The 16,473-nt window shown below is 38.5% G+C and overlaps 5 protein-coding genes across 5 annotated transcripts; 2 read left to right on the forward strand and 3 right to left on the reverse strand.

Annotated features, from left to right (window-relative positions):
- Positions 1 to 645: 645 nt before the first annotated feature.
- Positions 646 to 2,823, forward strand: GCK72_017679 (uncharacterized protein; the record flags this gene model as incomplete). The annotated part of the gene is made up of 5 exons (XM_003112601.2): positions 646 to 810; positions 857 to 1,011; positions 1,468 to 1,636; positions 1,691 to 2,617; positions 2,671 to 2,823. 5 exons carry the CDS (start codon positions 646 to 648, stop codon positions 2,821 to 2,823), a joined length of 1,569 nt encoding a protein of 522 aa, XP_003112649.2.
- A 1,821-nt stretch (positions 2,824 to 4,644) lies between these two features.
- On the forward strand, positions 4,645 to 5,788 carry GCK72_017680 (uncharacterized protein; the record flags this gene model as incomplete). The annotated part of the gene is made up of 3 exons (XM_003112333.2): positions 4,645 to 4,891; positions 4,941 to 5,571; positions 5,629 to 5,788. The coding sequence occupies 3 exons, from the start codon at positions 4,645 to 4,647 to the stop codon at positions 5,786 to 5,788; spliced, it is 1,038 nt and encodes a 345-aa protein (XP_003112381.2).
- Positions 5,789 to 5,865: 77 nt separating this feature from the next.
- Positions 5,866 to 6,131, reverse strand: GCK72_017681 (uncharacterized protein; the record flags this gene model as incomplete). Its single annotated transcript, XM_053732200.1, has 2 exons — positions 5,866 to 5,939; positions 5,987 to 6,131. The coding sequence occupies 2 exons, from the start codon at positions 6,129 to 6,131 to the stop codon at positions 5,866 to 5,868; spliced, it is 219 nt and encodes a 72-aa protein (XP_053581113.1).
- A 378-nt stretch (positions 6,132 to 6,509) lies between these two features.
- GCK72_017682 (uncharacterized protein) lies at positions 6,510 to 8,535 on the reverse strand (the record flags this gene model as incomplete). Its single annotated transcript, XM_003112654.2, has 8 exons — positions 6,510 to 6,680; positions 6,730 to 6,792; positions 7,198 to 7,458; positions 7,506 to 7,680; positions 7,727 to 8,013; positions 8,067 to 8,205; positions 8,274 to 8,412; positions 8,487 to 8,535. The coding sequence occupies 8 exons, from the start codon at positions 8,533 to 8,535 to the stop codon at positions 6,510 to 6,512; spliced, it is 1,284 nt and encodes a 427-aa protein (XP_003112702.2).
- Positions 8,536 to 11,749: 3,214 nt separating this feature from the next.
- Positions 11,750 to 14,678, reverse strand: GCK72_017683 (uncharacterized protein; the record flags this gene model as incomplete). The annotated part of the gene is made up of 7 exons (XM_003112342.2): positions 11,750 to 11,885; positions 11,935 to 12,009; positions 12,063 to 12,230; positions 12,274 to 12,357; positions 12,710 to 12,873; positions 14,035 to 14,193; positions 14,403 to 14,678. The coding sequence occupies 7 exons, from the start codon at positions 14,676 to 14,678 to the stop codon at positions 11,750 to 11,752; spliced, it is 1,062 nt and encodes a 353-aa protein (XP_003112390.2).
- Between the last annotated feature and the right edge of the window lie 1,795 nt (positions 14,679 to 16,473).

Here is a 16,473-nt window from a genome sequence, read left to right on the forward strand (position 1 = left end):
TACACAAGTAACATTTTTGCTCTCATTGAATTTCCATGAAATACAGTCGTAAGTCACAATTTCCTCTTTCTCTGAAAACTCTCGAAAGTTGGGAAATTTGGCGCCATGACAAGAAAACCTACGTCAACTTCATTCTTTTTTCTCCGAATCTCCGCCCTCTCTTCCTATCGTTTATAGTCACTGTCATACGGAAATTTCATTGTCTGATGCCATTTTTCAGTGCTCCCCCTGGTTGTACAAACATGCTTTCCGCCATAAATTATTTATCAAATTAACAGCCAGCCGACTGGACGGCTCGTTTATCAGCCTGAGTGTCAGCCAGCTGAGTAGCTGACTGAGATACTGACATATTGTCGATGTGTCCTCCTCTTTCTCTTTTTGTTTCAACAGATGACACTGATAAGGAATCCATTGAAGAGGCACCAATTCATTTCATCTTATTCCAGAAGTAATATTGTCGAACTTCTCTATTTCCTCATCTCTTTATACTTATCTTCTCCTCAGAATAACGCTTCTAAAAGATATGACACCTCTTCAAATTCAATTTTCTCTTCTTCGTTTTCTTTTCTTACTTATTCGTCTTCATTCCTTTTTTACTTTTTCCCCGTACTCTTCTTCATTACAACTTTTTCAGCCAGCTGGGTAATGTCTCTCCAATCGCTTCTCTCCACAAAAATCGTGCGTGCGGCGTCGATCGCCGACGCTGCCTTCGATGCAGTTGTTCTTGTTGGAAGCCAAGAAAGTGTCAAGCAGTTCGGAGCGATTCAGCAGGTTTCTGCAATCGCACCAGCCGTTGACAACTTCCTCAAGGTTTTACATTTCTAATCCCTTCATTTTAAAACCGTAATCATTTCAGCTCCATCGTGGTGCCTTCCATTCCGCGTCTCTCGTGCAAGTCGACTCGTCTGTCGTTCCCTCTGGACGACTAATCCTCTCTGGAACCGGTCACGTGTCTCGTGATTATGACGATGTTCGTCGTTACCAGGCTGCTGCACGCAAAGGAATCGAACTGTAAGTCGAATAGATTTCTCGCGAAATTCAGAATATTCTACCAAAATCGTATAAGTTTGTGTTTTATAAAGTTCAATGTGCAAAATGCGAAACTGAAACTATTTCGGGGTCTATGATTCAATCAGGCGCCAGCTTAACAACGTCAGCAAACAAAAGAACAATTGGATTAGATGATTTCATTCCACTTACCCGCCAATTATTAGTTTCTCGTATACTCTTCGTTTTCTTAAATTTCTAGATAAGACTTAGTCGACGTAGAACGAGAAAAAAAAGCGAAGAGACAGTTATCAGAAAACGTGGGGGAAAAGCATAGATCAGCAGTACTGATTGTGGGGGCGAACTGCGTCATTTCCGAGGAAAAGCAACGTCGGGTGTGGTAATGAACGTTGAACTGAATAATCGATAGAAAATTCTTGATTTTTTACGAGGAATCTGAAATTTATTAATTTTTTTCAGTGCTCTCTCCGCCGGAGTTAAATCTCCACTTCTCATCACTCTTCCAAATGCTCGCTTCCCGAACGCCGAACTTGTTGCTGCTCTCGGAGCTCTCACTCCCGTGTACACTCCACTCAACGTTCGCGAAGAAGAGAAAAAGCAGAAGTTGCAACAATTGGGTCTTCTAGCTGTAAGTTCTCGGACTTTTCTGTTATTGGGAAACAACAGTTATTATTCATTACAGGTCGGAAACAGCGATACATCTGCTCGTCTCGAACAATTTGTTGAAGCATACGACGCTTCATTCACAGTCTGCCGTGATGTCGGAGAGACTGGACCAGAGAGAATGGCGCCGCCACGTGTTGCGGAATATATTCAGAATGCGTTCGCTAATGGAAACATAAAAGTGACTGTTGTCGATGATCAGAGTGTGATTCTCAAGGATTTCCCATTGATGGCTGCTGTCAACAGAGCTGCCAACGCTGTTAAGGAACACCAAGCTCGTTTGATCCGTCTGGAATACACTGGAGAAGGAGAGACACAAGACACCTTCTTCGTTGTTGGAAAAGGAGTGACCATTGATACCGGAGGTTGTGATTTGAAGACTGGTGGACACATGTTTGGAATGTGCCGTGATAAGTATGGATCCGCTGTTGTCGGAGGATTCTTCAAGGCTATTGATGTGCTGAAACCAAAGAATATCAAGGCTGTTGGATACATGTGCATGGTTCGTAACAGTATTGGATCTCGCGCATACACTTGCGATGAAGTTATCACTTCAAGAAGTGGAAAGAGAATTCATATCTACAATACCGATGCCGAAGGAAGACTTACCATGCTTGACCCCCTCACCCTCGCTAAGGAAGAGGCTCTCAAGGCCAAGAATCCACATCTTTTCACAGTTGCCACATTAACTGGACACGAAGTGCTCTCATATGGATATTACGCTGCTATCATGGACAATGGACCAGCCAAGGCCAGTGGATGGGCTCGAAAAGTTCAGGAAGTTGGAGATGAATTCGGACAACCGATCGAGATCAGTAGACTCCACCCAGAAGATTTCGCTTTCCATCAGGCAGAATGTGAACAAGCCGACCTTCGGCAAGGAAACACAAAGCCATCGGTCGCAACACTCAGAGGTCATCAAACTCCAGCTGCCTTCTTGCAAATGGTAAGTTTCTTATTAATGAAAACGACATATCTTTTGAAATCAATTATTTTCAGGCTAGTCGTATCGATGAACACGGAACCGACAGTGCTCATCCTTTGAAGTACAGTCACATTGATATGGGCGGTTGCGAGGGTGATCATCCATCAGTTAGCTTCCCAAATCCACTTGTAACACTTGTTGCCGGACTTGTTCTTCCTCATGTTTAGATTTTTCCCTGAAAATTTATTTTTTATATTTCATAATTCTTCACCTTCACCATTTCGGTGCTGTGCACCCATTATTATAATTCATGAACTTCATATTTCTTCCGTCACTATACACACATATTTAGTTCAATACCATTTCTTTCAAATTCTAAACTGAAACTGTTATAATATCACTTTTCCGTCCTCACTAACTATTTTCCATAGCCCTTTTATACGGAACCCGAGCTTGTGTTTTAACTCTAATAGTCTTATCGCCTTCCGCCTCCATTCGCTTCCTCTTTTTTCTTCAGTAAAATAAACATTTTTGTCTTAAATTGTTTTATACAAATACAAAACCTTTGACTGGTCACATTGTCCATTATTAACTATGTACTTCCTTCCGCCGGAAGATCAATCCAACTGAATGAGAAAGTATATAAGCTTGAATTGGTAATGAAGCTTATCGATGTATTCTATTCGTTTCTCTTTTCCTTTTTTGCTAGTTTCTTTGTTCTCTTTAATTTTATTGCACTTTGAAACACTCGAATTGATAATGTCACAAGACTGACAATCTCCGAAAAAACTCTCAAAGTGGCTCAACTATACAATAAGTAGGTCGAATTAGCTTCGGTTTGAACTATAACAGATCGTGTCAGTCCACTGTTTGTTGTCTTGAAATAATTTTTCGATTTTTCGAGACAACAATTATAATTATTTTGAGGCTAGGCATTTGATTTCCATTCTATAACAATCCCGTAAATTGAACGGGATCCCGTTCAATTTTTGTACCATGAACGATACGAAACCACCTGATATCTCTTCACGGTACGATTTATCGGTTCAATCTTTCTATCAGTACTTTTAAAATTTATTACCTCTCATCAAAAATGTGACTTTTGAACCTGTCAATCACAAAACCGGTTATTTTTGCAAATTCAAACTGAAACAGAGATCTGAAACCTATATTATTATTCACGTGTTCTTCTTTTCTTGTCGTTTTGTCTGTCTAGTCAGACCACCATCGTTACACTTTGCAATGTACTTTTTATCAATTCATTTTCTTCATTTCTCTCACCTACAAATACGACGACTCCGTTCATTTTCGACAGTTATTGCCTCCGAATTCTATCGAAACTTCTATATTTTATCTCTCAAGTTTGAATAAAATTGAATTTCTCAACATGTTTTCTTGTTTTCATCTCATTTTCCGCCTACGTCATGTTATTCAATTTTATCAGCAGCTCCAGTCTCCAGAGTCTTCCAAACTGAATAACTGTGTATATTATTTCCGAAAAACACGAAAAAACAACAAAAAACGCCGGAAAAACAACATATGCAAAGGAGCAAGGCGGAGTCTCCTGTCTTCTTCTCCTTTTTTCTTTTCTCTTCATTTCCCATTCCTTCGCTTTGCTTTCACATGCGCCCTCACTAATATCGATTCCGGCTCTCTCATCCACGTGGTTTTTCTTTCTGTCAACGATACAAAGTACATCTGGAGCACTTTATTCATAGATCTGATCTCTCTACGTGCCATTTGCCACTTTTCAGTTATTTTTTTGTCTTTAGTCAAACCACATAATTCGTTATCAACGGTAATATGACTGATATGACGATCAGTTCTTCTTTCATTCTTTCCATCACAAAGGTGTAACAGATGCAAACCCGACGCGCCGCCCCATCTTTATCACCTTCAATGAAAACTGGCGCCACCAACCGCCTGTTAAATCAAACTTGTTTTACTTAACTATTCACTCTTCATGTCTTTTCTCTTTCATTGTTCCTTTTTCTCACTTTTTTAAAAAATAATTTTCTTTTTTCAGAAGAGGAAATCTCAATCTCAACATGCCAGTGCCACAGAACGAACAATTCGTGAAGCTCCTCGAAGTTCAAAGTGTCAAATTGAACGAAGTCAAGAACAATTTGAGACTCAATCGCTACAAGGCTCAACAAGACATTCGTCACGCTGTGGCAGCGATGATCGTTTCCCTTCGTGAGCGTGAACGACAATTGATTGGAGATCTCGATAGAGCATTCTACCAAAAAGAGGGAAAACTCATCAACCAATTGGATATTGTTGCAGAGGAATTAGGTGAGAATGAAGATTTGTTTTCCATTAACTCTCTTTTATTGGTTTACAGCCGCATGTAATCTTGGCCTCCCTGCTGCTAATGCGATTCTCAATGTGGACGATGATGTGCGTCTTGAATTGGATCTTCCTATTTCCGACATTCGAGCTGTTCACGAGAAAATCACTAAATTAGGAGAGATTCGTGTTTCGCATGACTGTCAGCGGCTCCCGGTGAAGAAGGTCGGACGTACTTTGCCACTTGATATGGAAGCATATGATGACGACAGCATGTGGCTTTTGAGCAAAAAGAGCAAGACTGACACCTCCCCAGAAACTCCACACGAAGTAGATACTGTCAAGAATTGGCTCAGTCGTCTTCCAGATGGTAACGCTGCTCTCAACTTCGATTTGGCTTCATTTGCAAGTGGAGAGACAAAAAGTGAGAGCTCAGAGAGTACTGCAAGCTCATTCGAATTGCTTAATGAAGTTGCTATGTGTTTGAAGTATACTGCCAACGCGGATAGAGCATTCAGACAAAGAATGGAAACAATTCATAATGAACCAATGGATAAGTGGCTGCTCAGATCAGACGAGGAATGCACTTCGACTCATTTGCCACGTGCTCCAGTTCCAGAAAGTTTCCGAGATGATGATGATGATTTGGATTTTGATGGAGATGACGAGGATATGGAAGCCGAATGGTAAGTCGAAATATTCTCAAACAGTTGCTTGATTTCATTAATTCCATTTTATTTCAGCTCTTCTGACTCCTTCAAGTTCGAGAACGTCATCAATAAACTACAAAACTCAGATGACTCCCAATGGCTGAATCGTCCTGAAGGAAAATCTGAAGACGATGAAGAAGATCAGAGTCCAGCTGCAAATCACAGAAGATTCATTCAAAAACAAATGCAATAATAACTCGAATTTCAAATGTGTTTATATTTTCCCTGTCAAAACATTTCTTGTGACATAAACAAAATGTACAGTTTTTATCACTTCAATTGTTCAAGTACTCCTTGTTTATAGTCGTCCGATTCCATGATAATGTTCCCATCGACGGTTCGAACTGCAAAGAAGTTCTCGAGCGATAAGAAATTGATGAGAATTGGTTACCTCGAAAGTGCTGATTAATGTTTTCTTTCTGACTTCCATCGAGTACTTGTTGAAGCAAATTGACAACACTAGAAGCATCTCCACTCATTTCGATAACTTCTGGAGTCACTGTTTTCTCAGTTTGAGAGAAAACAAATGGTGCCATCAAAGCAAAAATACAAAGAGAAAGAAGAAAATACTGCATATTCAAATACTCAGCGAAAAAAAAGAAAAGTGAGAAAGGATTTCCAAAAATGGATGTTTTATGATGTCGAATATTTTCAAATGGGATTTTGTGTCAGAATCGCTCATTCGGAAACAATGTACTAAACCAGATTTCATAAAATGGGTGAGTATTGAAGTGTACGATCGTCTGGCGCGCCCTCGGCGCTTTTTCAAAAGCGTATTTGTAGTTTTTCATATTGAAACTATTATAAAAAGATTGTATTCGTTTTTATTATTTCCATTCTTGATACCAGAATTAGAATTTCTTTGGTTTTCGCATATTAAAATCACAAATGAATCACAAAATAATTAAAAGCTTTCACAAGTAAGGATGAGATAATCTGTAGAGGATCATGGCGGCTGATATATTCGGAACGAAGAACATTATTCGATTGAAGCAGTTCGAATCGACGGGAAACGCATTCAAGAATGCCATTTTCGAGTTACTGTGGAGGCAACGGTCGAGGGTGACACGGTAGGTGTGATGCATCTGAAAGAGGTGGGAAGATGGAGATGGGATAAGGGAATTGAGGAGTTACCTGATCATCTCCACAAGTTTGAAGGACGTCATCATGCATCAGAATTTCAGCGGTTTCTTGGATCTGGAAATTGAATTTTGGGTTTATATTGTGACAGTAAACTTTGTTGGTTTTCGGAGATCTGGTTTCATTGAACCATAACTACACAAGGTTACAAGATAATTGATAATGTAAAAATAGCATCAGATAGTATAGTTTTAGATAGGGAAAACGAAATTTGGAGTTTTCAGTATTACACTAGCGGTCTCTGAAACATCAAAATTTTCTGGTTTAAGGCGAAATTTTCCAACTTTGGTTACTTGGAACGGAGGTAAAACTCTTCTACGGGATCCAATTTTTATTGGATGTTCAATCCTAGAACTCAATTTTGATTGTTGACAAGTTTTTTGTAGGACTCCAACTAATTTCTTAACTATTTTCTAATTATTCAATCTCACCAAATTATTTCCTTTCTCTAGTGAAACTTACATTATTCTGAACTTTGACCAATGGGGACAACCCAGCTATCGTTATTCCCATACACACAATCGTCCATCCATTCAACAAGACATACATCACTGGATCCAGGGACGCCTTGAAACTTCCCACAATATAGCTGACATTTATAAATGCTGTCAACGAGAAGAGTGGAACAATTGCACCGTATTTACTCAAATGTTGATTCACGAATCGAGTTAATTGAATCAAATCGGAATGGCGTTTACTGTAGTTGTTCAGTACTTGAGGGAGCTAGAATTAAAGATTCTTTGGAGATAGAAACACAAGTGAATGAATACCGTCAATTGCTGGAATCTCGCAGAATTCGTCAGTTCTTTATTGAAATGTTTGATTTCTCGATTCAATGCCGTATTCACTGTCACATAGATGATGATAGCCATCGATGAAGCAAGACATCCCACGAAATCAATGAATGGGGCGAACTGATGGAGAATTGATTCAGAATAGAATGTGCTGAAATACTAGAATGAGATACTGTAGCTTACAGTATTGAACTCACCTATTGTCATTCAACTGGTATCGATTTGTAACCGAAGAATAGAAAGAAGTACTCAAGATCACTGCAAAAATAGGCACGATCATAACAGCTGCTTTTCGATGGAAATTTGTGTAATCATCAATACTTTGACTAGTTGATAATCTCATAGTTCGTAACCGAGATAGTGTGTCTTCGAACTGTGAAACAAAGTTTTCCCTAGTCCAACAAATTACTGCAATCGCACTGATGAACGCTTGCAATGCCATGAATGCGTATGCTGTCGATTCAGCCCACCCGACTGAGAATGGCTAAAAATTTACAGTAATCTGAGAGGAAACACTTCAAATCAAATTGCACTTACTTTATCCTGAATTCCCATGTATGTGAAGATCTCGATGACCATGATAACTAAAATGATGAGGGCGACTACAGCTGATACAACTCCCTTTACTGATCGTATACTTTCTTTTCGTAACTTGTGACAATCCAGGCCGGAGAATCTGGAAATTGAAATCACAGATTGATAACTCAAGACGTAGTATGTAAATACTTATGTATTAGAACATACCTGATAAGTGGTTCAAAAGGTCCAAGAAGTTTGGGAGCTGGTGGTGAGGGTAATTGTGTCGGCTCCACACCTGGTTTGACATACAAACCGCCGCCGAGACCCAGTGTGGTCCCCGCCTCTACCATTGGGACTTCGTATTCTAAAATAATTCAATTTTTTTTATTATTTTGACCAGAAAAAGAAAGAAAAAGTAGAGTTGAGATGAATCCAAACCTTGTTTCCATACGCTTACAATTGGATACATCCATCGGAAATGAGTCATAGTCATAAAGATTTAGAGAAGTTAAAGTTATTTTCAATACTGATATGTGACATAAGCCAACTCTAACTATAATTAATTCATAAGAGAAAAAAGATAATTGACACATGACCAATGAATAAAATTAAATGAATTGTTGAATCAATGCAAAAATTTCGAACAGTGAGAGATCTCAAATGACCGAGAGCAATTTGAGTGGTTTGGATGCAAAAATACACAAAGCCAAAGGAGACGAAACTCTTGAGCGGCGGCTCTTCGAGACTCTCAAGAAAGGTGACGAAAAAATGACCGGTGGACGAGAGGAGGAGGGATGAGTTGGCATGCATTCCCAATGTTGTTCTTCTTCCAATCTGACCTATTGTTTAGACTGGGAATCGAAGAACAAAAAAGTGTCAAACTAGAAATCAGAAAACAAGAGAGAGGCAACGAGAGAGAATCTGCTCGCGGACTGTCCGCGAGCTCGAGGAGCAGCGGAGAGCTTATGGTGGAGCGTGCGACAAACAACAAGACAGTTGTCTTCGTTGTTTTTTTCTTTTATCGTTTCCATCTCTCTCGTGTGTGTTTGATGAGGCGCAAAAAATGACACGCAAACTGTCAACCAAAAATGGACAGAAATTTTGTACATAGAGAGAGGTCGAGCTGAGATTTCGGCAGTCTCTTGACTATCTATTGGATATTCTTTGGACTTTAGAACAATTTCTACAAACAGAGAATATGTTGGATATGCCAAAGAGAGGAAGGAGAAAAGTGATGTTACATGTGTTTCTGTCAGCGCGAATTTACATTTTAAATGTTCAGAAAGTGAGTTATTTAGAGTGACCAATTTTCTTGAAACATATTTTCACAATATATTTTTTATTTGTGGAAACTGAAGAAGACAGAAATATGTTAGAAACTAGTCTAGATTTGGAGGAGTACGGTAATCGTTTTGTGATGAAAAGTTCTCTAAATTGGTTGAATTTCAGAGAAATTTTTTAAATGTAATTTTCTAATTGTATTATTTTACAATGTATCGAATAATTTTCTCTTGAAAAAATTACTCTGTAAATTACAATACTCATTCTCACAACTCGGAATGAAGAAGAAAGTTGGGACGTTTGACAGTTAGAACGGATTGTAATCTGGTTTTTTAAGGTACCGTATCTCTACAGTAACCTCATTGCAAATTCCGATAAACGTCGGTTGAGAAAGAAACTATAAAATCAATTGAGTCTACTCTTTAATGTTAGAAGATTCAGAAAAGAAATTATGAAAGAACCTTCAGAAGAAAACATTTCCAAACAAATCTGTTTTCGAAATGAAAAGCACTTACCCATAGAACGGGGCGCGGACACCAGAATATACGAGCGAAAAGCTGATTAGGCGGCCGTTTCGAAAGTGGAAAAGTAGCCTACAATCACAGATTGTTTTTCCGTTTTTTGTCGGAAAAATAGTCGAGAATAATAGAGGATAATTGATAGTTACCAAAAAGTGAAACAAGGTTTCGTGTTTCACTTGTCGAAAATCGTTTTATAATTGGACAGTTAACAATATGAAAAAGAGGAAAAGAGAGGGAGGAGGCGGGGTCAGAGGATTTTGAACTGCGTAGGTAAACGGAAACGGATTGGAAAAGGTGGTAGTGATTCATAGGAAAAACAGAAATAGATGACATTGGGAGGGGAGGAAGAGGTGCTTGAAGGTAAGTAGGAGATTCTGGATTTCAGAGATTAATTCTGCAGAAAAAGAAGGAAAAGAGAGGAAAAAGAAAGAAGAAAGAAGGAAAAGAAGAAGAAGATGGGAAAAGGAATGGTTTAAGAAGTGAAAGAAGTTCTCATGATTTACATACACTTGGAATATGGAGATGCTGAAATAATGGTTATGCTGGAAGAGAGAAAAAACAACAGTGTTGCCCGGAAAAAGGAGTCTTTACTAATGTTGAGATAAGAATCAGCAACGTTGGTTGACAACTTTTTTGTGAGGGCGCTCTCTGAAGAGTTACAGTTGTGAAGAGTCAGTCTATTTTTCAAACCAACCTTTCGACCGCCCGTTTGTTTGAAGCTCCACGAATCGATGTATCCCCCCAGGAACCTGTCCTATTGGTCATTTTCCAGATGACTCAATTTCAGAATACATTTAAAAAACATGAATCACAGAGGAGTTGATATTGTGGTGTTTACCTGAATCATCATCCGATTTGAATCGTTTGTTCAGGCTACCAGAAAAACAGACACAAACCACAGTTTGGAAAGTGTTGAACTATGAGAAAAACGAGAAGAACGTTTTGTTAAAATTGGTCTTCCGCAATGAGGTTACTGTAATCTTTTTGACCCGACAGTGAAAAACATGGGCGAGCGAGAAACAGATAATAAACAACGAAAAACACCTTAAGTTGATTAACTATCTGTCGGTCTGTGAGTTCAAATATTCAGATGTCCGAATTTTGGAACAAATCTGTTTGATCTTCGATCTTTTTGATCTCGGGTTGGCTGGTTACGCTGGATTATCAAGAAGAGTTGGCTGAATAAGAACTACTCTTATGGGCAATCAAAGAAATCAAAGTATTCTCGACGACTTATGCCAGAGGAAAGCTTATGGACTCGTTGCAACATGGCGTGCAATGTGATTATGTGTTGAAGGTAGGTAGGCATCAGAGATTGTAAAGCTCAACATCACGCAGTTCATATACGGCCGTCATTAGTTTCTTGACAAAAGAACACGCTAGTCATAAGGTTAACGCTTTTGCCCGGCGTTCAAAAGGTCGCGAGTTCAAACCCCACCGCACCCAAAAAACGTTTTCCTTTCGGATTTCTTCGATTTCTTCGTCTACGAATTAGAGTTTGAACAGAAGAGGACTTTCTGAAGGTAAATGACGACAATACCTATTAAAAACGTCAACGAATCCTAACACAAACACTGCACTAAACTAAACTCAAAAACGTTCATAAAATTTTCGAAAATTGACGCCAATTATTCAGGCATTCCGCCCGGCTTCGGCCCCGGACAAGTATGTTGGCTGAAAATACTATTTTTAAGAATTTCAAAGAATTTATTGATTCATAAGGATAGAAATGAAATCAGAGATCCAATACAATGGAAAAGATTCAGAAAATGAGATGAACTCGTTGAGAAAAACAGTGAAATGGTGTGAAGTACCCGTCGATAATTATTAGCATCCAAGTGAAAAGAAGTAAATCATAATTTCAAAAAGTGTCTAAAATTGATAAAATAAAAAAAAGGGTCAGACAGGTGTTCCACAGATGAAGTCTTCTTTCGAACGGAACGTCGGCAGACTCAAGAACCGTCTGGATCCAGATCCAGTGTCAGTGCTAACGAGTTTAGAGGAGCAGAAGTCACCGTTGACAGCGTGGATATTTCTGGAATAACTAAAAGTTTAGGTAGGAAATTTAGAAGAGATATGATTACCTGTATACTGTAGATGTTTCCAATTTGTCAAGTGTCGCAATTTTAGCGACTCCTAGAAGATCTAGCACTTGTTTTCTGTAAAAGTATCACTATAAGTATTTTAAAATGTTAAAATTCTAATAAGTTACCTCAAAGTCTTTGAGCAAATCAAAAGAAGAAATGGGTTCAATGCCGAGTTTGCCGCAAACAGTACCATTACAGTATACCCAGCCCATTTTCCTTCTCCAGTGCCTACTGTTATCAGAACTTGACCAATAATAAAAGTGACGACGTTGATCAAACAAGGCATCAGTAATCTGAAATTCAGAATTTCTCTCAGTCTCTTTCCCCCTAGTTTACCTTGTTTCAATACTGTTTTGAACTGTTTGTTGATGTCCCAATAACATTTTCGCTCTTCTGTTATAGAGAAGAGTGATCGACCATCTGAAAATGAATTGAAATTTGATATATTATTTCAGTTTGGGTGGGAGCCGAGGGTCTAATCCCTTTTCTCTTTGAAGCCTTTGATTGCGTCGAGAATTTTTTAGAAAAGACGAGAAACCATTGAGCAATAGTACAAAGAAGAACAAAACCATGTGACAAGATTAGAAATTTCTTTCTCATTATTTCAAATATTTCGAAATAATTTTGAGATGAATGATCGAAATGTGATCTCTATTAAAGAAAAGAGATACAATGTAGTCAATGATATCATATTTCTAGAAAAATCGTCATGACGATCTAAGTGTGAGAATATTGACTAGAGCATTTCCAGAGATCTTTTCAAGAAACTCACCCATAAAATACAATTGGTGGAACTATCGCTGCAATATGAAATGCAAGAAACAATGCAGATTGACCTCCGGATAGGTAGAGTGGGAAGTTTTCAGCAAGCATTCCGTAGGAAGATGGCTCGTAATAAAATGTGACATACCACGGTTGGAAGTGGGTGCTCAGGACCTGGAGAAAGATTTATATGGTTTTGAAAACTGTTAAAATGGGTATGGCCTTATTCTGTATGACGATACGGATTAAAGCCTTGAGTAAAAATTTAACTTTAAGACGAAATCATGTGTATTCTCTGGGTTGAACTAATAAGCTTTGAATAGAGATTGTATGCAATATTCTTCTTAACGTAATCATTATGTCTGAGATAGATATATCAAAAAGCGGTCCAAAAATAGGATAACATTCCAGTCTATGTCGTGGTTTTCAACAAGATATAGTTTAAGGCAAAGTTCGGATCCTAAATCTCACCTTAAGAGCTAAGTACATGTATAGGTTGGACTATAATCTGTTTTTTCTTGATCTTTGTACAATCTCAAGTTCAAGAGTTCCAGACTTTAACCTCGTCCTAGTCCAATCCTCAACCCTAACCTCGGTTCAGTCTCTACCAATTTTCAGATCTTTGTCCTCTCCTACCAGTGCACAAGCCTACTCTCTGATCTCTGCCTGTCTAAAAACAATACTTCCTTTTGTCCCCATGATCATTCCTTTTGACGTCCTTTGTTTTTTCTCCAATCTAACTCATTTTTCCTCGTCTTAATCATCCCTTCCTTTCTTCATTAAGCCTCTTCTTCTGTTCTCTGTTTTTCCAACTCAACCAAAACAAGGAAAAAAAGAAAGAAGCTTGGTGTACAGTAGTCTAATAACCTTGTACATATTTCTGGATGCTCTTTCCCTCATTTTTCCCGCATTTATCGTTGAAATATGCTGGTGATGAAGGAAAAGAAAAAAGCGTGACGGCTCCAATTACACATCGTGCCGTGGCGTCGACCACCACCACGACCCAATCCATGAAATATTCTGTTTACATATTCGTGTCCTTCTTTTCATTTTTCATATGCAATTAGTAAGAAGACATTTGAAATACAAAAGGAGCAAGAGAAGACTGACTGGTCATGTGTGTAAAAGTGAATATAAACAATTTTTGATATGAAAGAGAGCATCCAATGTTTTCACTCTCGAAGAATCATCATGCTTTTCCCTTCTCTAAAAATAACCGAAAGGAAACAAAAGGAGGTGTGAGAAGACGTGGGTGAATACGGAATGGAGTGGAAGGACGAAGGCTAACTCAGAATTTTGTATCAGTTTCCTTTTGTTTGCAAAAGAATGTCTTACCAGAATAAGTGCGACGAGGTAACACAACGCACACAACGAATAGGACGTCTTCCTCTTCTGATTTCGGAAATCAAGAGGTTTTCGGATAGCCATCCATCTGGACCAACTGACAACAGAGTAGTGGGATACCATCGAGAACCACGCCCAGTCAAGATAGAGCTGAAAGATAAATACTTATGGAATGCTTCTTTCTAATTGGATGATTTTTGGGAATGTCTGTGATTGGAAAACTGTAAAAATGGGGATTTTGTACCAGTTTTAGGATTTTTCTGGTCTGAAAATGAACCAAGATACAAGATTTTGAACCATTTCCGTTTTTCGTTTTTCGAATTCGAAACTAGTGTGATTCAAAAAATAAAAAACCTCACCTGCTGCCACGTCCTCCACGTCTTCGGTATAATTTCAGACTTTGACAGTATCGTTAACCCTGGCCATATTCCATAATTAACCAGCAACAATAGGTCAGAACACCCCGCGGAAATCAAGAACCGATATCCAACAATTTCCTTGTCTTGTCTCTTCATTATCTTCATCATTATAATATAGACTGATATGGAGAAGATCGCAATGAATATCAGACTGAGACCGGCGAAAAAGTCCTCTGCAGACAACGGACTCAATCGCCACTCGTCCGCATTGTTCATAACTGAAAAAAGAAGATATAGGTCACTCGGATTCATTTTCATAATGGATAGAAAAAAGAAGTAGAACACAGATATATTGCTTGACCCCTCGTTTTTCTGCTCTTCAAAGAATCTTTAATGTGTTTAAAACATTCCAACGCATTAGCTAGATTGATTTCAGTCATTACGTCAAGGTGCATCTTTTTCTCTTGCATACCCATAACCCCGACTTCCGATTCGGTTTTTTCTCTTTCTTTTCTTTGTAATGGATACCAAAAACAGGAAGAAAGGGAGAGGCATGTTTTGATATATGTGCATGTTTGTGGTTGGAAAAGAATGGAGGTGGCTAAGTGTGAAAAGGAATAAGGATAGGGAAGCTTTCAGAGAACTATGGAAATTTCGAGAATTCTGTTGAGTCTGTAGAACTTCTGAAGACAATTACAGAAATCACAGCTTTCACGGAACGCTGGCAGGTAATTAAAGAACACTGTAGTTCTAAAAATGCAGCTATAAAAACTGTAATACTAGATTTTTTGGTACGACCAATTTGCAAATCGCTGATAAAATAAACTGAACCATTGGAGAATTCGCAATTGTATACACCACCAGGACCTCAAAAAATGATCAAATGATCAAAAAGAAATTGTATACACTCCCCTATTACGCCCCTTAACTACCTAGAAGCTTATGAATAAGGATGATCCTGGATTACACTCCACCTCCGTCATATGATGACTTACCCTTCCGTGGTATCTGCCATGCTCTCATTTTTAGAGAATAAAAAAACCGAACACAGAAGAAGATTTAAGCAAATAATAGTATAGAGAGAAGGAGCCGCTGCGACACCCTTTTCTCCCGTCACAAGAATATTTTCGCTTTTTCGCTTCTCACTTCTTCCAGCGCAACACACAGCCGTGCCTGCGAAATACACACACCCCGCTGGCTCCGCCCATTTTGGGAGGATTGAATAAAAAAGCAATTGGGTGTGAGATAATGAGGAGGAGGAAGGGTGAAATGGAGAGAAAAGAAAATGGGTGAAACTGAGAAGAATGAGAAAAGAAAAGGGTGGGGGGATGGTGCTTGAGATAAAAGGAAAAGAGCAAAAGCTCACAAATTCCCATTGTTCTCCTCCTCTTCTGACTTTTGTATTCGTAGTCGTCACCAGCCACATTCTTTCAGATATTGCAGAAATCATAAAAGTATACAAATAAAAACGGAACTTTAATAAAATTCTTGTTTTCAAGGATTTTATGATCATCCAGATGGTCGATGAAGTTTATGTTTTAATAAATATAGCGAGCGTGGCTGGCGCGACGAGGCGCGTAGGTTCTTTACGTTTTTCGGGAAGGTGGGTGTTATTACAGCTCTAGTGAATGTTGCTTTATTTCAAAAACTTTTGGCTGTGCTTTTATTTAAAAAAAACTAAAATGCTAAAATGTTTCTCGAAAATAAAGAGGAGAGAAAGTGCTGCACTATTAGGTGGAACTGGTTCACCCTAATAATAGTGTATCTTTTGGTTTTTTAGCATTATTTTAAAGATGCCCTTCTAATATGCGAAAATTGATTCAAAAGTTTGTGCCTAATTTTATTCAAATTGGCTATAATTTTTCATTTTTAGGTTTCAGTGATTGCTAGTACAGTAGCCCTACAGCAAACCACGTAAACTGTCCAAGATTTTTATTATCATGTTGGAAACGAGTTTAGAAACTCTATTTCTTTTTTCTATATTCTGAAATTCTCAAAAAGCGAAATTTCCATTAATGTCAGAACCTTCATAATTCGTTTTACGCATTATAAGAACTGCCGTGATTTGAGT

The sequence above is a fragment of the Caenorhabditis remanei genome, chromosome V, assembly GCF_010183535.1.
Source record: "Caenorhabditis remanei strain PX506 chromosome V, whole genome shotgun sequence".
NCBI lineage: Eukaryota > Metazoa > Nematoda > Chromadorea > Rhabditida > Rhabditidae > Caenorhabditis > Caenorhabditis remanei.